Source organism: Lipotes vexillifer, unplaced genomic scaffold, assembly GCF_000442215.2.
Source record: "Lipotes vexillifer unplaced genomic scaffold, Lipotes_vexillifer_v1.1 scaffold376, whole genome shotgun sequence".
Lineage (NCBI taxonomy): Eukaryota > Metazoa > Chordata > Mammalia > Artiodactyla > Lipotidae > Lipotes > Lipotes vexillifer.
Window position 1 is genome coordinate 1,827,016 of NW_006785037.1, and position 22,478 is coordinate 1,849,493.

Genomic DNA, 22,478 nt, shown 5'->3' on the forward strand with positions numbered 1-22,478 from the left:
CTAACATCATAGGTCTTCCATATGTTGTGTTACTTACTGATTTAATTCACGTAGTGGGAAAAAATTATGATACAAACAAGTACTTTTTTTCCCCCATCAGTGCTTCAGCTAAGGTTTGCTCTTAGTTGGTTCCCTGCCATGTTTTCCATTTTAAGGTATTTTTAATACATCGTATATTTTAGCACTCCCCTATGAGAGCACATCAGATGTTACATGTTTCTCACATTGGTCATTTTATGGAATTCGAACTATTAGGCTATAATTGTGGTGTCTCTCAGGATCTCAGCCCTTCCTCTGTATTCAGATTTTAATACTTCTTCCTGTTACCCTCTATTCACTAGATCTCTTAATTCTTTAAAATTGACTTTCTTGAAATCCAATACTTATGTGTCACAGAACCAGATGATCCAATTTGCTTTTTTGGCAGACACCATAGAAAGCTCTGCCCATTGCACAGTTTCAACAAAAGATACTAGTACTCTCTAGACTACTCTGGTAGAAAAGGATGTAGACAGACTTGAGTTTTATCTGGGCTTTTTCATGAGATAACTTATGCCAGTTCTCTGATCTCAACTTGGTCATTTTATAATAAAAGAGAATAATAGGGACATATTTATAAGGAATATTAAATTAATGGTTCCAAGGAACTTTTGAGGTACAGCTTGCTAATAAAACATAGAACTGTATTATTTCATGAAATGAAAACTAAGAATATGGGTAGTAGACTTGAAGATCTGCACTAGCACAAGCTTTGGTTTCTCAATAATATTTTCCAATTTTATCTTCTACGATGAACGCAATACTTCCTTTGAAATTATTAGCAATTAGCAATTTTGAACGTAGAGTAGGAATAGTGTGCTAAATAACTGATTGAAAGGTGAGAATGTATAAAGAAGAATTAAAATAGAGGTCAAATGCTGCTATCAACTTGCCCTGCGGGCCCAGTTGTGGAACCTTTGTTCCAACTGGGTGGCCTTAGCCCAGTCCCTGAACTTCATTTCCTCATAGATAATGTGGGGCCAATAATGTTCCTTACTTCACATCCAGGGTTGCTGTGAAGAAGAATTCAGTATCAAAGTCACAAAAGCCATTTCACAAACTATAAAGGCAGTCATAGTCTATGAACTCAGTTTTTAGAGTTAAAAAAAAAAAAGTCAAAGATTAAGAGGATATGCATGTGAACCTAATGAGATTGGAAAGATGGTAGTTGTGAAGCAGAATGTCAGAAATATTAAAACTAGGAAATTAAAAATGATCACAAAATAGTAAGATTATTTTTGGTAGCAAGAGAGATCCTAAACTGTAAAAACAAAAGGAATTAAAATAGAAAAAGTAATTTATTGAAATGTCCTAGGATGCTAATAATATGAAATTGATTAATTATGTCTGAATTTCTCAGTGATTTTTTTATATGAATCTGAAGTTAAGAATTGAAGTTACAAAATTATGATTATAAAATGTACAGATAGACACACTCAAAATAATAATGTAATTTTGTCATGCATGTTTGTAGTACAGAGACTTGTACAAATGTAATGAAAATTATCCTTAAAAATGAAAAAGCTAATAATTTTTACCTTATCTTTTAGCATACGGCGGCATCAAGAAAGAAGAGCAATTTTGACTCCCATTTTAACAGATTTTTCTGTCCGAATAACTGGAGCACCTGCCATCATTTTCACCAAAGTAATTTCTCCAGAAAATATACACACTGAGGTTAGAAATTAATTTAGGTTTTATTTTAGTCTAAATGATGGAGCAGCTTTTCTTGTGTGTTAGGAGTTTTCATAGTTTCCATGCATAGGATATCAAATTAGCTTATTATTAATGTTATTATTGTAGCTAATAATTATTAAGCACTTTATAGTACTATTTAGGTATTGCTTTTCATGTAATAACTCATTTAATCCTTATAGTAATCCTATTAACTTCTCCTACTGTCCTCGTTTTGTAGATGAGGAAACTGAAGCATAAAGAGTTAACTTGTCTAAATACTCACAAATAGTAAGAAGCAGAACATGGTGTGAACCTAACTGGTCTGGCTCCCGGCCATACACTCCTGACCTCTACAGCCTCTTTCTAATGAAAGCAACAATAATATTGACAGATCACTTAGGGTTCTCACATGGATTACCTTACAAAGAGAGTTCTACATGAATTACCTTATTTACTCTTCACAGAATCCATATGAGGTAGATATTATTAGTATACATATTTTATAGATGAGGAAACTGAGATCAAAAGAAATTAAGTAACTTGACCAATCTTACCAGCCAATTACTAATGGATCCAGGTTTGAAGTCTAATCACTGTGGTATACTGCCTCCATGCCTAGAATAGAAATTTAATAATAATGTGATCCATCATAACTTTAAAAATATTCTTCATAAAAGTTTGGTATGCTAAAAACTTTATAAACTTTTTGATCATTCACAGAGTTATAGGCAGTTGTTATAAAAAGTTCAGAAAAATTAGGCACAGATTAAATATATTATTAATCTAAGGTGATAAACATTTACATCATTCTTTGAGGTTTTAAAAAACAATATTTTGGGGCTTCGCTGGTGGCGCAGTGGTTAAGGTGTAATCCTGAGAGACTCAACATGGTGTTGCACAAGTATGTTTTGTGACAGGCAATAAAATCTTGAGAATTCTTAAGTCCAAAGGACTTGCTCCTGATCTTCCTGAGGATTTCTATCATTTAATTAAGAAAGCTGTTGCTGTTCGAAAGCATCTCGAGAGAAACAGAAAGGATAAAGATGCCAAATTCTGCCTGATTCTGATTGAGAGCCGTATTCACCAGTTGGCTCGATATTACAAGACCAAACGAGTCCTCCCCCCCAACTGGAAATACGAGTCATCCACAGCCTCTGCCCTGGTTGCATAAATTTGTCTGTTGTCCTCAAGCAATAAAATCATTGTTTAACTAGAAGAAAAAAAAAAAATGCAGGGGACACGAGTGGGATCCCTGGTCCGGGAAGATCCCACATGCTGCAGAGCAACTAAGCCTGTGTGCCACATCTACTGAGCCTGCACGCCACAACTCCTGCAGCCCGTGCATCTAGAGCCCGTGCTCCACAGCAAGAGAAGCCACCACAATGAAGAGCAGCCCCCGCTTACTACAACTAGAGAAAGCCCACGCGCAGCAACGAAGACCCAATACAGCCAAAAATAAAAATAAATAAATAAATTTATATAAAACACACAAAAAATATTTTGTATGTGTTATCTTATTTGATGTTTATAATTGCCCTATAGTGAAAGTTAGGTTAGGCAGGATATCTTTATATCCACAAAAGGTGTATAAAAATTAAGTCTACTTATATCTTTCAGTTACTAAGTAACACAATTGGTTGAAAATACACAAATATATTCCCTTCATTATTACTTAAGGAATAAAATAAGAATTCTAACTATAATGAGTAAATTTTGGAAACTTTTTTGGGGGAAAGTTTATTTAACCAGAAAAAGGGGATCACTTCCGACATGCTGTTCTTTATGGCTTTATTAAAAGCTGCTCTAAGCTGTGTAGTTTGTATTTGGACCCATCATAAGTCTCCTTAAATCCATTCTCTTGGATGACACTATTAAGGAGAAGGTTTGTTGGACATTTCCAAGCATTTGAACATTGTCCACATGCACTTCATGACAAGAGGCAGGGCTTCTGCTTATTAAGTGAAACTTCTGGATTGTTTTTCATTTCTGTTTTCCTTCCCTGAATGGTTTTCCAGCAATGAGTGTTCAAATGGCTCAGTTATGCAGCACAACACCAGTTAAGTAGTGGACAGCTACCTAATGCTGCCAAGATTTTAGCAGTTTAAAGAAGTGAAATTAATTAGTCTAGCTACCTTTGACTTCAGCACTCCATTTTGTTATAAATCATTTGGAGTGTATCCTTTGGAGAATACTCAGACCATTACCACTTGTGACTGTAATTGCTGCCTATAGTTGCCTATTTACATCTGTCTGCCCACCTAGATTGTAACCTTCTCTAGAGCAGATTGCCGTTCAAGGCCAGCCTCACTCTCTTTTTTTTTTTTTTTTTTTTTTGCGGTACGCGGGCCTCTCACTGTTGTGGCCTCTCCCATTGCAGAGCACAGGCTGCAGACACGCAGGCTCAGTGGCCATGGCTCACGGGCCCAGCCGCTGAGGCATGTGGGATCCTCCCGGACCGGGTCACGAACCCGTGTCCCCTGCATCGGCAGGCGGACTCTCAACCACTACGCCACCAGGGAAGCCCTCACTCTCTGTTTTATTCCTAGCACTCTAGTATGCTACATGGTACTTGGGAGAAGCTCACTAAATATTGGTCCGTCTGAGTGGGTGAACAAGATTATGCTAAAGAATTGCATCATTGCCTACATATTGAAACAATGATAGTAGTTTGATGTATGAAAAGCCAAATGTATATGAAATGGTGAAAAATTCTTATTGTTAGTGTGTTTCCCTGTAACTAGCACAGGGCCTGGTGCACAGCAGGCCCTCATAAATGTTTATTAAATTAATCCATTAAACTGTTGAGTGGCCATGCTCACCATTTCTGCTATTCTCATTAACATATGAACTCAAGTCCCAGGAGAATTCATCAACATCTAAAGGTCTAATAAGTAAGAATGATAAATGATCATCTAATGGCTATCATGTTTCTTTATCTCTATTCAACCTTTTTTTCCTTCAGGAGATTTTAGTGTGTGGCCACTCCTTGGAAGTGAATATAACCACAAACCTGGACTTCTTCCTAAGTGTGGCTCAAGTTCAACTCTTACATCAGTTAATAGTAGCAAATATGACTGGAGTGGAACCATCAAGCAAAGCCACAGAGGTAACTATTACCTGATTTTGATTAGGCTTACTGCATTTGTGCCAAGTTTACATTGATAATAGGAAAACAAAAATTAAATGCTTTCTGCTAATTATTCTATATTTAATTTTATTCAGAATATGGGCATAAATCATTTTGGATTGGTGTTCTTTATTTTTGAAATTTGTTTGGTCTCTTTCCCTGTAATTTATCATGCACCTTCACAAAATTGCTGTGGCCCAGCCCCAGAAAAGCCTCTGTTAAAAACATAATTTTATTGCCCTGCTGCAATGATTAAAGTGCACTGCACAAAACCTGGTGTAGCTTTCACTTACTCAGATACATTACAGGGACAGGGCCTCTTTTGGAAGTGAACTTTGTGAGAGTACTGTGGGAATATCTTCAATAAATAACTTCTAAAGCATTCGTTTCCCATGCTCAGTGAAGAATGGACACAATCAAAAAACTTGAATGTCTGCCTAGAATTATAATTTTGATCCAGTGTTCATTGGAAGCCTACATTGTAACCACAAAGCATGTCAGCATGAAACAAAGAAAGCTGCTTGTTAGATGCTTCTCAAAATATTTTTTCTTTCCTTTTTGTTTCCGTACTTCTATAATCATATCTGTACTTAGAATAAATCTTTTATAAAATCTCTAGTGAAGAAACTGTTTATCTTTGAAAAAGGCATTGCTTATATTTTTGTCATGAGTTATGCAGAAGGTTCTAAGTCCTATTAAGGAGGAAGGGAAGGAGGAGGTGTTCACTGAGAGCCACTTGATGCTAAGCAAGCATGCCAGGTACTTTTATGTAAGTTAACTCATATATCTTCAAGCATGTTATTACAACCACGCTGTGAGGTACATGTGAACATTATCACCATTTTACAGATTAGGATATTGTGACTCAGAGGTAATAAGTGACCTGTCTGAGATATACACACATAACTAAAAAATGGTGGATCTGAGGTTTTAATTTAAGTCTTTCAAATCAGTGCTTTTTTCATTCTGCCATGGTTGCTGTGCTATAATTGTTACATTAGTCTGAATCACCTTTATTTTTTTAATTATTTAAAAATGATAAAGCTTTTAACTTTCATAAAGAAAAATTCTCTAACTGTATCATCTTTTACCACCCATGATTTGTTTGCTCAGTATCTTTTTTAAAAGGACTGTAAAGCTGTATACTCTTCAAAATATTGACTTTTTCCCCAGTGTATTTTAGACAATCCGTAAGAATATAAATATATGATATGAAAATAAGCAGAGCAAAAATATTTCCCCATGGCATTTTCAGTGAAGTCCTTGAAGCAAGTTGGGTTGGAAACAAATTCCTATATTATTTGTGCCAATTTTATGAATCTATCATGTCAGTGAAATCTAACTCACGGATTTCTTTTTTATTTCTTTTTTTTTTTTTACATCTTTATTGGAGTATAATTGCTTTACAATGGTGTGTTAGTTTCTGCTTTATAACAAAGTGAATCAGCTGTACATATACATATATCCCCATATCTCCTCCCTCTCACGCCTCCCTCCCCCCGCCTCTAGGTGGTCACAAAGCACCGAGCTGATCTCCCTGTGCTATGTGGCTGCTTCCCACTAGCTATCTGTTTTACATTTGGTAATGTATATATGTCCATGCCACTCTCTCTCACTTTGTCCAGCTTACCCTTCCCCCTCCCCATGTCCTCAAGTCCATTTTCTACATCTGCGTCTTTATTCCTGTGCTACCTCTAGGTTCTTCAGAACCTTTTTTTTTCCTTTTTTTTTTTAGATTCCATATATATGTGTTAGCATATGGTATTTGTTTTTCTCTTTCTGACTTACTTTACTCTGTATGACAGACTCTGTGTCCATCCGCCTCACTACAAATAACTCAATTTCGTTTTCTTTTTATGACTGAGTAATATTCCATTGTATATATGTGCCACATCTTCTTTATCCATTCATCTGTTGATGGACACTTAGAATGCTTCCATGTCCCGGCTATTGTAAATAGAGCTGCAATGAACATTGTGGTACATGACGCTTTTTGAATTATGTTTTTCTCAGGGTGTATGCCCAGTAGTGGGATTGCTGGGTCGTATGGTAGTTCTATTTTTAGTTTTTTAAGGAACTTCCATACTGTTCTCCATAGTGACTGTATCATTTACATTCCCATCAACAGTGCAAGAGGGTTCCCTTTTCTCCACACCCTCTCCAGCATTTATTGTTTGTAGATTTTTTGATGATGGCCATTCTAACTGGTATGACTCACAGATTTCTGATGTGTTTTAGGAATTTATAGAACTTAGCAAGTTGATTGCTATTTACCTACATGCTTCTAATGCCTTTTAGTAGGGTCTGATTTGAGTAAATAAGGCACACTCAGAGTTAGATTTCTAACAACTCTTACCTGAATGTCAAGTCATTCCTCACAGTTCCATAAATGAGCTAGGATTGTTTTTGTTGTTTTAAAAATGTGTCTGTGGTCCTTATTCCTTCTTGGAGATGATATTAGAAGTACAGACAATATACTGAAATACAGTAGAGACAATACACTGAAAAATGATTAAGATGGCAAATTTTATTTTATGTGTGTTCTACCACAACTGAAAAAAAAAGTATAGACTCTCTGAAGACAATTTGGTCCTATCCCCAGCCTCAGTGGAGTATGTCTGTGAAATTTCAATATTAAAAAAAAAGACTTTCCGTGAACTAGAAGAATGTTTTTCTATTCATAAATGAGTAGCACAACTCATATCTGATAGTCTAAGAATGTAAAGATATTGTAAGAATTGGTATAATTTCTTCCTTAAATATTTGATAGAATTCACCAGTGACCCATCTAGGCCTGATGCTTTCTGTTTTGGAAGGTTATTAATTGTTGATTCAATTTCTTTAATATATGTAGGCCTATTCAGATCCTCTTATTTCTTCTTATGTGAGTTTTGTTAGATTCTGTCTTTCAAGGAATTGGTTCATTTTCCTGAAATGGTTATCAAATTTGTGAACTTGGTCGTGGTATTCCTTTATTATTCTTTTAATTTCCATAGAATCTGTAGTTATGTCCCCTCTTTCATTTCTGATGTTAGTAATTTGATTCCTCTCTTTTGGCTTTTTGTTTGTTTGCTTGTTTTTTGTTTTATTGTTTTTGTTTTTGTTTTTGTTACCCTGGCTAGAGGCTTATTAATATTATTGATCTTTTTAAGGAATCAACTTTTGGTCTTATTTGCTTTATTGGATTTTCTGTTTTCAATTTCATTGATTTCTGCTCTAATTATTTCTTTTTTCCTGCTTACTTTTGATGGTGTTAATATTTTCAAACAGTTTTTCACAAGGTTTCTTTTGAAACATTAATTCTAAAAATTATTCAAGAACATGTAAAGGAGATTTTTTTAGTAGAGGAAGCATATCTACACTGTTAACAAAGGGGAAGAAAGATGGACAGATATTTGGAAATTGAAGTGAAAACAGTGGAACAATCTCAGGATTATTACTGGAACCAATATTTAATATTAATTTTAATTATATAGACAACTAACACATAATAAAACTTCCAAGTATATAGCTAAAACAGAAGCACTTCTGGCAATAAAATGACCAGCTGATGGTTTAAGCAAATTGCCTCCCAGGTTGATTAAAACTTTTCCAATATCTTTGCTCTAAAAATGTACTCATTGCTTAGTGATCAAGCAGCCTGTATTTGTACACTTTGGTTTTCAGTGTTTCCTTCAAGGGTTATGACTTCCATGATTGCTGGTTCCTAGAATATTCAATTTCTTCATTTTAAATTAACCTTTTTTTTGTCTCTGTACATATTATGATAGGCTGAGAAAGTACATGAGAAAAAACATTTAGTATTCAAAAAGCCAAAATTAATTCCATATTACAAAGTACATGTCCTTCTATATTTTATTCTATAGTTCATGTCTTTATGATAACATCTATCTCTATAGTACTAGTACAAGAGGAATGTTATTTGGGTTTCTTACATTCTAGTTTGCTGCCATTTACATGAGGTGGGAGTTAACCTCCTAGATAACTTCACAGTCAAATCTAAATGTACAATTCTAAGTTTTCTCCAAAAATAGAGCTATACTACTCATTCTTGGTTTCTTTCCCATTGTTTAGCAGGGCAAAATTGGTTTACTCTTTAGAAGATTCTTTACCTTCTTATAAAGTGCTCTAGGTCCCATAAAGGCCCAATTATATAAAAGTGGTTGTTAGTAATACAATCATAACATTCATGCAAGAAGAATTAACAAGGGAGATAGTTCAGTTACATGTACCACTAAATGTCAGGAAACTTTTTAAAGAGAATATGACTAAACGAAGAGTTAAAAGTATTTTAATTTGTGCAAGTCTGTTTATGGGCTAAAAATGCAGACCATTTTTATATGATATCAAAAAGAAACTAAACATCATTTTAAGTATTTCTAAAGCTATTGGCATGCAGGACATTATAAGGAGTTGTTAAAAAATAAAACAAAAAATTCTACTTTTTTAACATTTTATTCCAGTTGCAGTCACCCCCAAAACAAATATACACCATAAAAAAAGGTAATTTGTATAGAGTAATTATAATTTGTATCAGAGTGATTTAAACTGAGATGAAAGCTGAGTAACCTATCTGCACTCTATAAAATTATAAACAGTATAGATAAGATAGTAAAACTAGCCTGTTTACTTGAAATGCTTAATTTTTTAAATAATGCAATGTTACTTTTATCGAAGTAGTGCATGAATTTTAACAAGCAAATGTTGCTAAACTAAATATATCAGAATAGTGTCAGTACACTGACATCCCCACCTCATCCTGCTTAGCTATTTTTAACTCTGTAAGCCTTGTCTTCTAGTATTTATCCCATCTTTCTGAATAAAATGAATAGATTGCCATCTCTTGATTTACTCATTTTAGTATTACCTATTCACTTGCTGTTTACTGTAGATGAAGATTCCGTCTCTTTTACACTTCTCTTCCACTCTTACATTTTCCCAGTATTCTTATATCATGTTTTTAAAGTCAGTATGAATTGTTTTCATTATAAAGACTATGTAAATATTGTTCATTGCTTAGTGAAGTAATATGATGTGATTATATTTCCTCTCTTTATAGTCTTCTGTTTTTCTTAATCATTGCCACATTCTTTTTATTTGCTCAGTTTTTTTGTTTTTTTTTTTAAATCTCTACCTCTTCTCTCATTCTCTCCAACCCGCCCTAAACCCTCACCAGTGACTCTACATAATGCCTGGCAATTTAATTTTTCACACTTTGAAACTTATAAAATAATGTCAACTCTGTTTTTACCCTTGGAACCATTTTTCATGAAGTCTTCATTTTGCCTTTTCCTTTCTGGACCAGTAGTTCTCTAGACCTGCTACACACTTGACACAACTGAGCCAGATGATCGAAGGTTGTGATTTTTGAGGTTAATGGTAGAGTGTTGGGAAATTATAGGGTATCAAGTAAGTAATGTTTTTCCTATGAATATAAATTAGTAAAACCACCAATATCTTTATCCCACCATTCTAAAAGATTAGGTATTTTGAGTTGCTATATAGAAACAGTATAATAGTATAGAAAAATATTGTAATAGAACTTATTATACATGCCTAATATAGTTTACGTCTGTGTTTTTACAATTTGCTGTAAAATAGGATATAATATATAAGTTGGACTTTTTTGAGCTATGATTAAGTATATGCCCTAGGAGCGGTGGCAAAGGTTGTTTTTGGTATTATTATTATTTTAGCTTGGAAATTATCTGCTTTGGAGTTGTGCTTCATTTTAGGAATGGAAATTCTTGTATTTTTGCCAATGGTGAAAAATTCTTACAAGGCATACTTGACCAACCTAAGGATTGCTAGGAGTCGTTGGAACTAGGAACTTAAGAGTAAAGAAGAGGGGGGACTTCCCTGGTGGTCCAGTGGCTACGACTCCATGCTCCCAATGCAGGGGGCCTGGGTTCAATCCCTGGTCTGGGAACTAGATCCCACATGCATGCCGCAACTAAAGAGGCTACATGCCACAGCGAAGATCCCACATGCCACAACTAAGACCCGGCACAGCCTAACTAACTAACTAACTAAATATTTTTTTAAAAAGAGTAAAGAAGAGGGGAAGGGACTTTGAGTGGTGGTGTATAAGCAGATGTTTTCTGGAGTAGAACTTTAGGCAAGATGAGCAAAATAGAGACTAATATACCTTGAGAACACATGTGAGCGGAGGTAGGGTTTGAAAGCAGGAAATAAGACTGGTTCAGGAGAGGATGTTGATGTTCTCGTCTATCTCAGTGCTTTCTGTCTTGAGGTGGACATGAGTGGGAGAGGCCATTTCAGAGGTTACCTATTTCTGTAACCTCTGTAACCTTTCTTCTTTAGAAAAGGAGATAGGAATATTGGATAACATGCATGTGGTGACTTTCCATCAGTGTTACTATGCTGAGTGTTTGTTTGCCTTCAGAGGCACCTGGATCGACTACTTGTAACCAAGCAATAAACCCAGGCTCCAATAAAATGTGGATTCAAGCAGAGCCTTAAGTGGACAAGAAGGCCTCTGAGGAAATACCTTGAATTTCTTAAAATCTAGACCTGGAAAAGATATTAAGTATTTTACTACCTGTTCTCTCCAAGGGAAGGACTTCTTAGGTACATTGAGCTATCACACCTGTCTCAGTTTTAGTTAGGCCTTGTAAATGTTAAAAATAGTATAATTTTCTCCTGATAAGCTTACACTTAGAGAGAAACATGCCATAGTTACTTCAAGGTAGATGCTAAACATCAAGAAAACAAATTTTAGTTTTCCAGCCACACTAATATTTATCCCATATGTTGGGTTGGCCAAAAAGTTCGTTTGGATTTTTCTGTAACATCTTAGGGAAAAGCCCAAATGAGCTTTTTGGCCAACCCAATAGATTTCTTGACCAGAAATCCAGTGAATACAGTAAGTTTCCCTAAGGCACTATTAAACTGTCTGTCCTAGTCTTTTTCAGCAGTATTCATTGAGGGCTTACTCTATACCAGATATGCTGGCTACAGACCGATAGAGGTATGAAAAATAAACATACTGTGGTCCCTGCACTCTAGGATTTTATAATATGGTTGAAAAATACAACCCAGACAAATGGATTTACAACTAAGAACTCAGGGCCGTAAACAAAAAGTGTCAAATAAGCTCTATGGAAAATTAGTGCTATAACAAGTATTCAGAATAAGAAGAGAAGACTTTAGGCTAGGTGGTCAGAGATCTAGCTTCATGGAGAAGTTGGGGTTGAATAGGCAGAGAACAGTGACCTGTTCTTTACTCAGTGCTTCTTTACTCAGTAAATATTGAACCCTTTCTATGTGTCAAAAACTACTACGGGGCTTCCCTGGTGGCGCGGTGGTTGAGAGTCCTCCTGCCGATGCAGGGGACGCGCGTTCGTTCCCCGGTCTGGGAGGATCCCACGTGCCACGGAGCGGCTGGGCCCGTGAACCATGGCCGCTGGGCCTGCGTGTCCGGAGCCTGTGCTCCGCAACGGGAAAGGCCACAACAGTGAGAGGCCTGCGTACCGCAAAAAAAAAATAAAAAAACCTACTATGGATACTAGGGTGACAGCATTAAACAAAGGAGGTGAAGTTTCTGATTTCATATTCTAGTGCTCATATATTCAGTGATATGAAGATTGACACTAATAAACAAGTAATTAGAACTAGATCAATGTATATATTGATATCTATATAACTAGTAATACATGACTATATATATGTATATACATACATACAGATATACATACATACATACACATATACACACACAGCCATGCACATAACTAGCTGCATTCAGCACTTTCTATTTGCCAAAAGTTATTCATGTGGTTACACCTAGCTCTAAGGGAGGCTGGAAATGTAGTCTTTCTAATACAATGCCATATGCCCTGCTAAAAATTATTTTACCATGAAAAAAGGGGATAATGAATATTGGGGTACAATTGCCAGCCTCAGCAACAGAGGCTTCAAGGTCACCTGGTAGTCAAAGATAGGATATTCCTTAGAAAGTAGCTTTGGCTCTCTTCAATACTTTGAACATATCCTAAAGTTCTATGCCATATAACATGGCAGAAATAATGTTATCTTGCAAATTGTTCAGTGCTGATATAGGGACAAATATTGTCTTTGCCCAGTGTTTCTTACTCTTTTCATCTGCTAATAGGACTCCCCTTCCTTTGGCTAAACAACATTCTCTTATTTTATGCAGTAGGGTAGACATGAAACACAGGTCTGACTATTTTTTAAAATTAATTAATTAATTAATTATTTTTAATTTTTGGCTGTGTTGGGTCTTCTTTGCTGTGTGCAGGATTTCTCTAGTTACGGTGAGCGGGAGCTACTCTCCCTTGCAGTGCGTGTGCTTCTCCTTGTGGTGGCTTCTCTTGTTGTGGAGCATGGGTTCTAGGCATGTGGGCTTCAGTAGTTGTGGCACGCAGGCTCAGCTATGGCTTGCAGGCTCTAGAGCTCAGGCTCAGTAGTTGTGGTGCACCGCCTTACTTGCTCCACGGCATGTGGGATGTTCCCGGACAAAGGCTTGAACCCATGTCTCCTGCATTGGCAGGTGGATTCTTAACCCCTGTGCCACCAGGGAAGTCTCCTAATTATTGCATCAATCCCCTTTGCCCAGTTATTGGTCCAGATATGGGCACACTACTCAGGCAAGTGCAGTGTTTCATATGAAAACATTGGGAAGAATAAGCCCTCTCTGCTAGGAATCATTAAGTTCAGATGTAGTCATATTGGAGCTTTCTTTGACCATTGTCTCATTCTTCTCTTTCACTACTATCTCATGAAGGAAATCTCTGTCAAAAAAGAGGAGTTGAACTCACAGAAATAAGCAAAGCTGAAAGAAAGAGAAAGTCTTTGACATCATCTGACTCCCCTGACACAGTTCTAGTCAATGAGATATAAAGAGAAATGTTCTACAGATTTCTAGGAAAGTCTCTATGTTCTTTTTCCTCCTTCTTGGAATAACAACAGTGGAAGTGACTAGCCACTTGTTACCATGTGATGACAAACATGAGGACAAAAACCATGCACTAAGAGTAGCAAAGTGGGTAGATAAAGTGATCCTGAGATGTGAGTGATATCATGAAGCCACTGCAACCAGCCCTGGACTTTAGGAAAATAAACGTAAGTTGTTAAGCCACTACTATTTGGCTTTCTGTTACATGAGGTCAAACACAGTCCTAACTGATACAGACAGTGTTGCAGTATTCTGAGGTGGAGATGATAAAACCCAGGGAGAGTACTGAGCACAGAATAGAATTTGGTGCTGAATAACTGCTCACAGTATGAATTAATAAATGAATTCCTTATTTCATAGGAAGTCCTATTTCTGTGCATAGAAATAAAAAAGATAAGATGTATGCCACATATATATCAAAAGAACTGGAAGAAATTGATGATTAGCTATATGTTTGATGGAGACAGGTTGGGTACATATTGTGAAAGGCTTTGAATACTAGGCTGAAATGTTTTAAGTAGTAGTAGGCAGTAGAGAGTAGTTGAAGTTAGTTGAGCTAGAGAATGACTTCAACAGGTGTGCTTTGAAGCTCAGATCCATTTTAGACTGAACTAATCAACTGTATTAACACACTAATAGTTGGTGTGTGATCTTCAGATGTGAATATTATCGTTACATTTTCTTCTATTCTAACATCATAGAATATGTTATATTCTTTTACAGTATGAGTTTATTTCAGTTAGGATTTGAAATTGCTGTAGCATATAATATTACCTATTGTTTCCAGAAGATACAATTCTTAAAAAAAAAACCACGCTAAAAAAAAAAAACACGCTTTTTATTTCTTTATTTTCATTTATTTATTTTTTTCTAACATAACTCCATACTTTATTCAGATTTCCTAGTTTTTACCCTAATGCCGTTTTTTTGTTTGTTTGTTTTTGGTTTTTTTAAACATCTTTATTGGAGTATAATTGCTTTACAATGGTGGGTTAGTTTCTGCTTTATAACAAAGTGAATCAGCTATACATATACATATATCCCCATATCTCTTCACTCTTGCGTCTCCCTCCATCCCACCCTCCCTATCCCACCCCTAGGTGGTCAAAAAGCACCGAGCTGATCTCCCTGTGCTATGCGGCTGCTCCCCACTAGGTATGGGTTTTATATTTGGTAGTGTATATATGTACATGCCACCCTCTCACTTTGTACCAGCTTACCCTTCCCCCTCCCTGTGTCCTCAAGTCCATTCTCTTGTAGGTCTGCGTCTTTATCCCCGTCCTGCCCCTAGGTTCTTCATGACCTTTTTTTTTTTTGATTCCATATATATGTTAGCATACGGTATTTGTTTTTCGCTTTCTGACTTCTGACAGACTCTAGGTCCATCCACCTCACTACAAATAACTCAATTTCGTTTCTTTTTATGGCTGAGTAATATTCCATTGTATATATGTGCCACATCTTGTTTATCCATTCATCTGTCGATGGACACTTAGGTTGCTTCCATGTCCTGGCTATTGTAAATAGAGCTGCAGTGAATATTGTGGTACATGACTCTTTTTGAATTATGGTTTCCTCAGGGTATATGCCCAGTAGTGGGATTGCTGGGTTGTATGGTCATTCTATTTTTAGTTTTTTAAGGAACCTCCATACTGTTCTCCATAGTGGCTGTATCAACTTACATTCCCACCAACAGTGCAAGAGGGTTCCCTTTTCTCCACACCCTCTCCAGCATTTATTGTATGCAGATTTTTTGATAATGGCCATTCTGACTGGTGTGAGGTGATACGTCTGTAGTTTTGATTTGCATTTCTCTAATGATTAATGATATTGAGCATTCTTTCATGTGTTTTATAGAAATCTGTATATCTTCTTTAGAGAAATGTCTATCTAGGTCTTCCGCCCATTTTTGGATTGGGTGTTTGTTTTTTTGATATCTGCATGAGTGGCTTGTAAATTTTGGAGATTAGTCCTACTCAGTTTCTTCATTTGCAAATATTTTCTCCCATTCTGAGGGTTGTCTTTTTGTCCTCTTTATGGTTTCCTTTGTTGTGCAAAAGCTTTTGAGTTTCATTAGGTCCCATATGTTTATTTTTGTTTTTATTGCCATTTCTCTAGGAGGTGGGTTGGAAGGGATCTTGCTGTGACTTATGTCATAGAGTGTTCTGCCTCTGTTTTCCTCTAAGAGTTTTATAGTGTCTGGCCTTACATTTAGGTCTTTAATCCATTTTGAGTTTATTTTTATATATAGTATTAGGGAGTGTTCTAATTTCATTCTTTTACATGTAGCTGTCCAGTTTTCCCAGCACCACTTATTGAAGAGGCTGTGTTTTCTCCATTGTACATGCTTGCCTCCTTTATCAAAAATAAGATGACCATATGTGTGTGGGTTTATCTCTGGCCTTTGTATCCTGTTCCATTGATCTGTATTTCTGTTTTTGTACCAGTACCATACTGTCTTGATTACTGTAGCTTTGTAGTACAGTCTGAAGTCAGGGAGCCTGATTCCTCCAGCTCCGTTTTTCTTTCTCAAGATTGCTTTGGCTATTCGGGGTCTTTTGTGTTTCCATACAAATTGTGAAATTTTTTATTGTATTTATGTGAAAAATGCCATTGATAGTTTGATAGGGATTGCAATGAATCTGTAGATTGCTTTGGGTAGTACAGTCATTTTCACAATGTTGATTCTTCCAATCCAAGAACATAGTATATCTCTCCATCTGTTTGTATCATCTTTAATTTCTTTCATAAGTGTCTTATACTTTTCTGCATACAGTTATTTTATCTCCTTGGGTAGGTTTATTCCTAGGTATTTTATTCTTTTTCTTGCAGTGGTTCGTGGGAGTGTTTCCTTAATTTCACTTTCAGAATTTTCATCATTAGTGTATAGGAATGCAAGTGATTCCTGTGCATTAATTTTGTGTCCTGCAACTTTACCAAATTCATTGATTAGCTCTAGTAGTTTTCTGGTAGCATCTTTAGGATTGTATATGTATATTATGTCATCTGCAAACTGTGACAATTTTGCTTCTCCTTCTCCAATTCGGATTCCTTTTATTTCTTTTTCTTCTCTGATTGCTATGGCTAAAACTTCCAAAGCAATGTTGACTGATAGCACTGAGAGTGGGCAACCTTGTCTTTTTCCTAATCTTAGTGGAAATGGTTTCAGTTTTTCACCATTGAGGATGATGTTGGCTGTGGGTTTGTCATATATGGCCTTTATTATGTTGAGGTAAGTTCCCTCTGTGCCTACTTTCTGGAGGGTTTTTATAATAAATGAGTGTTGAATTTTGTCAAAAGCTTTGCATCTATTGAGATGATCATATGGTTTTTCTTCTTCAATCTGTTAATATGGTGTATCACATTTATTGATTTGCATATATTGAAGAATTCTTGCATTCCTGGGATAAACTCCACTTGATCATGGTGTATGATCCTTTGAATGTGCTGTTGGATTCTGATTGCTGGTATTTTGTTGAGGACTTTCGTATCTATGTTCATCAGTGATATTGGCCTGCAGTTTTCTTTCTTTGTGACATCTTGTCTGGTTTTGGTATCAGGGTGATGGTGACCTCATGGAATGAGTTTGGTAGTATTCCTCCCTCTGCTATAGTTTGGAAGAGTTTGAGAGGGATAGGTGTTAGCTCTTCTGTAAATGTCTGATAGAATTCGCCTTTGAAGCCATCTGGTCCTGGGCTTTTGTTTGTTGGAAGATTTTTAATCAGAGTTTCTATTTCAGTGCTTGTGACTGGTCTGTTTATATTTTCTATTTCTTCCTGATTCAGTCTTGGCATGTTGTGCCTTTCTAAGAATTTGTCTATTACTTCCAGGTTGTCCCTTTTTTTGGCATATGGTTGCTTGTAGTAATCTTTCGTGATCCTTTGTATTTCTTCAGTGTCAATTGTTATTTCTCATTTTCATTTCTTATTCTATTGATTTGAGTCTTCTCCCTTTTTTTCTTGATGAGTCTGTCTAGTGGTTTTTCAATTTTGTTTATCTTCTCAAAGAACCAGGTTTTAGTTTTATTGATCTTTGCTATAGTTTCCTTCATTTCTTTTTCATTTATTTCTGATCTGATCTGTATGGTTTCTTTCCTTCTGCTAACTTTGGGGTGTTTTTGTTCTTCTTCCTCTTATTGCTTTAGGTGTAAGGTTAGGTTGTTTATTTGAGATGTTTCTTGTTTCTTAAGGTAGGATTGTTTTGCTATAATCTTCCCTCTTAGAACTGCTTTTGCTGCATCCCATAGGTTTCAGGTCATCCTGTTTTCATTGTCATTTGTTTCTAGGTATTTTTTGATTTCCCCTTTGATTTCTTTAGTGATCTCTTGGTTATTAAGTAGTGTATTGTTTAGCCTCCATGTGTTTGTATTTTTTTACAGATCTTTCCCTGTAATTGATATCTAGTCTCATAGTATTGTGGTTGGAAAAGATACTTGATATGATTTCAGTTTTCTTAAATTTACCAACCTTGATTTGTGACCCAAGATATGATCTATCCTGGAGAATGTTCCATGAGCACTTGAGAAGAAAGTGTATTCTGTTGTTTTTGGATAGGATGTCTTATAAATTATATGAATTAAGTCCATTTTGTTTAATGTATCATTTAAAACTTGTATTTCCTTATTTCTTTCCATTTTGGGTGATCTGTCCATTGGTGAAAGCGGGGTGTTAAAGCCCCCTACTATGAATGTGTTACTGTCGATTTCCCCTTTATGGCTGTTAGCATTTGCCTTGTGTATTGAGGTCCTCCTGTGTTGGGTGCATAAATATTTACAATTGTTATATCTTCTTCTTGGATCGATCCCTTGATCATTATGTAGTGTCCTTCGTTTTCTCTTGTAATAGTCTTTCTTTTAAAGTCTATTTGTCTGATATGGGAATTGCTACTCCAGCTTACTTTTGATTTCCATTTTCATGGAATATCTTTTTTCCTCCCCTCACTTTCAGTCTGTATGTGTCCCTAGGCCTGAAGTGGGTCTCTTTTAGACAGCATATTTATGGGTCTTGTTTTTGTATCCATTCAGCCAGTCTATGTCTTTTGGTTGGAACATTTAATCCATTTACATTTAAGGTAGTTATCGATATGTGTGTTTGGGTTTGTTGTTGTAGGTCTTTTCCTTCTCTTGTGTTTCCTGCCTAGAGAAGTTCCTTTAGCATTCGTTGTAAAGCTGGTTTGGTGGTGCTGGATTCTCTTAGCTTTTGCTTGTCTGTAAAGGTTTTAATTTCTCCATCAAATCTGAATGAGATCCTTGCTGGGTAGAGTAATCTTGGTTATAGGTTTTTCCCTTTCATCACTTTAAATGTGTCCTGCCACTCCCTTCTCGCTTGCAGACTTTCTGCTGAAAGATCAGCTGTTAACCTTATGGGGATTCCCTTGTGTGTTATTTGTTGTTTTTCCCTTGCTGCTTTTAATATTTTTTCTTTGTATTTAATTTTTGATAGTTTGATTAATATGTGTCTTGGTGTGTTTCTCTTCGGATTTATCCTGTATGGGACTCTCTGAGCTTCCTGGACTTGATTAACTATTTCCTTTCCAATATTAGGGAAGTTTTCAACTATAATCTCTTCAAATATGTTCTCAGTCCCTTTCTCTTTCTCTTCTTCTTTTGGGACTCCTAGAATTCAAATGTTGGTGTGTTTAATGTTGTCCCAGAGGTCTCTGAGACAATTCTTTTCATTCTTTTTTCTTTATTCTGCCCTACAGTAGGTATTTCCACTATCTTATCTTTCAGGTCGCTTATCCGTTCTTCTGCCTCAGTTATTCTACTATTGATTCCTTCTAGAGAATTTTTAATTTCATTTATTGAGAACACACTTTTTAAACTGATGAAATACAAGGGTGAGAGGACTAAGATTGCCCTGAGTTATATTCATTTGGCTGCAGTAATTACTCTGTTTTTCCTGAATAGCAAGTAATCATCTTATTAAGCCTACTTACAGAGGTAGTGTACGTAGGAGTAACATGCTCATTTTCAAATCAGTGTTTTAGAGTAAATAAAACTTTTGTAGCAAAATAAAAACCATATTTTTAGGGTAAAGAATAGAGCCACAGCATTGGGGATCTGAAGGTGGAGGTTCTTTGATGTACACATTACAGATCCTGGAGAGGAATGTAGACAACTTATAACACTAATTAAGCATTTCTTCCTTTGCCTTCTCTCCTTCCTCCTCCTCCTCCTCCACTTAACCACTTGCTTTTAGGCACTTCCTTAGCACTCCTTTCGTTTCAGTCTCTGATAATGACTTACTTGGTAACCTGTCCCATGAATGCTTGGTACCTGTTCTTATACTGTCTTTGATAGCCATAAACTATGTTTTTTTAAGGAAAATCTCATTTACACAAAAATTACTTTAATGATCATAAAATATACAGTATTTAGTCGATGTTTCTTCAGATTTCTAAAATAATGGATATTTCCACCAATATAAGGTTTCTGTTCCCTCAGAATTTTGCTGTTATTTATTGTGTTTGGGTTCTCTACAACTATTTAAAGAATTAAGAACTACAAAAAGCACTATATCCAACTGTCTATGAAGCATGATAAAGTTACAGTAAAAAAAAAAAAAAAATGTTATAGTCAAGCTGGTCAGAAAAGGTACAGGTCCCTTAGCTCCAGCACCAGCTCCACCTTTAATCAGCTCCTGTCCTCTTAAGACTGCTATCCCCTCTCATCTGTGCTGCTCCCTAGGTCTCCTCTCTCTGTACCATATTTATATTTCTTCTTGACTGTGCTAAGTTATATGCCTTCTCTCTGACTTTGAATTATCTCTTTGATAATTGCTCCTTTCTCACATATTTTTCTCGAATTTCCAGTGCTGTCTTTTAATACCGTATTCCTCATGACCTACAAAAATGTTCATCTATAAGGTGAAAGCACTAGGAAAACAAGTTATAACTAATACATTATTATCTCTTCTGAGTCAAAATATAAATGAGCTAGCTGTTCAAAGTAAATGAGGGTCGATGATTTGCTTGGTTTCCTATCTGACAGTGTGTACTTTTCTAACAAGCAAACTTTTAGGTTTTCAGTTACTTTTATATAAAAGAATCAGCCTTGGGCTTCCCTGGTGGTGGACACAGGTTCGTGCCCCGGTCTGGGAAGATCCCACGTGCCGCAGAGCGGCTGGGCCCGTGAGCCATGGCCGCTGAGCCTGCGTGTCCAGAGCCTGTGCTCTGCAACGGGAGAGGCCACAGCAGTGAGAGGCCCGCGTACCACAAAAAAAAAAAAAAAAAAAAGAATCAGCCTTAAAAAAATACTAACATCAGAGCCATGGGAATATATATAATTCTCATCTAAGATTTCATACATTTTTAAATTGCTTATTTCTAGACCTTTGGCTCTTCATCAAAGGTTTTCTGCAGCAAATGACTAAAAAACCTCTCACAGAGTATAGAGATATATAAAATAAACACCAAAACCTAAATCGAGTAATCTTCTTTCTACCCTTTTTTAAGATTCCTGGACTTCACCAAATGTGCCATAGGTGCCTTTACACCTTTCTTTCTAAAAATTGACCCATTCAGTAATACACTGTTGGAAGACATGAAAGTACACTGGGGTGGTTGAAATATTCTATATCTTGATTGTGGTGATGGTTATACAACTGTATACATTTGCCAAAGCCCCTTAACTGTATGTTTTAAAGAGTGAATTTTATTACTTACAAATTATATTCCAGTAAACTTGGCTTAAAAATGTTTGGCCACTTCGTAACACAGCTTTGGAAGACACAAAAGTCCACTGGCAACAGTGATTTACATTAATGTCAGAGTGTCTATTATGGAGGTAGCTACCCAGAATCTGTAACACCAGCTAACACTTACTGGGTGCTCACTATGTAGCAGGTGGTCTAAATGTTTTATGTAGCTTAACTCCTTTTTTCCTTACAATAACCCTTTGAGTTTGGGCCTGTTTTTCAAACTATACAGAAATGGAAACTGAGTCTCAAGAAAGTCCTGTAGTTTGCACAATTTTGCATAGCTAATAAGTATCAAAACCAGGCTATTCCTCCCTCACCCCACCTGAGAATGTACTGGTTAAAAGTACTGTCAGAGGTAGTTCAGTGACCTAACTGGTATGGATGTGAGTGTTTTAACAGGGAGAATTAAGCAAAAACTAGTTTATACAGACCTTATTTGTTCTTATATAAAGTTTATTTATTGTATTGTAATAGTAAGCCATTGAAGGATCTAAAACAAGATCATGACATTAGATTCACACTTGGAATAGTGGCAGATGGGTTAGGTAGGGAGGCCACTGGAAGCTCTAGCTGTAATCCAGATGATGAGAGTCCAAACTGAAGCACTGATTTAAGGAAGAGGAAGAAGGCCAGTACTGGGTAACTCTGCATTTGCTTGAAAGGATGTATAGAAGGAGGAAAGTCCTAGGAAAATAGGTTATAGCTAATTCATTATTATTCTTTCAGAATAAAATTATGGTAAATGAGCTGGTTTATCTCAGCACATGTATTAAAGGAAAGATAGGGCTCTAGATCATTCTTTCCCCAGCTGTTCAAAATTGCATGACAAAAGGCAGTGACTCTCCTGCTACATGTTTGCATATAGGCATCAGCTTTTCCTGAACTCAAAGGCCACAGATTGGGATCTCCCTGCACTTTGCACCTTCTTGAGCTCTTGAATACTCATGTGATTATTTCATATATGCCCCCAAATAAAAATGTTGAAGTATTGTCTTTT

At 36.2% G+C, this 22,478-nt stretch overlaps 1 protein-coding gene across 2 annotated transcripts in view; it reads left to right on the top strand.

Moving 5' to 3' along the window:
* Nucleotides 1–22,478, top strand: part of VPS13B (vacuolar protein sorting 13 homolog B) — an 804,491-nt gene that overhangs the window by 497,587 nt on the left and 284,426 nt on the right. For both annotated transcript variants that reach the window (XM_007457167.1, XM_007457166.1), the window contains exons 32-33: nucleotides 1,590–1,716; nucleotides 4,679–4,822. In XM_007457167.1, the coding sequence (XP_007457229.1) occupies nucleotides 1,590–1,716; nucleotides 4,679–4,822 (271 nt within the window). The remainder of the gene's footprint in view (nucleotides 1–1,589; nucleotides 1,717–4,678; nucleotides 4,823–22,478) is intronic.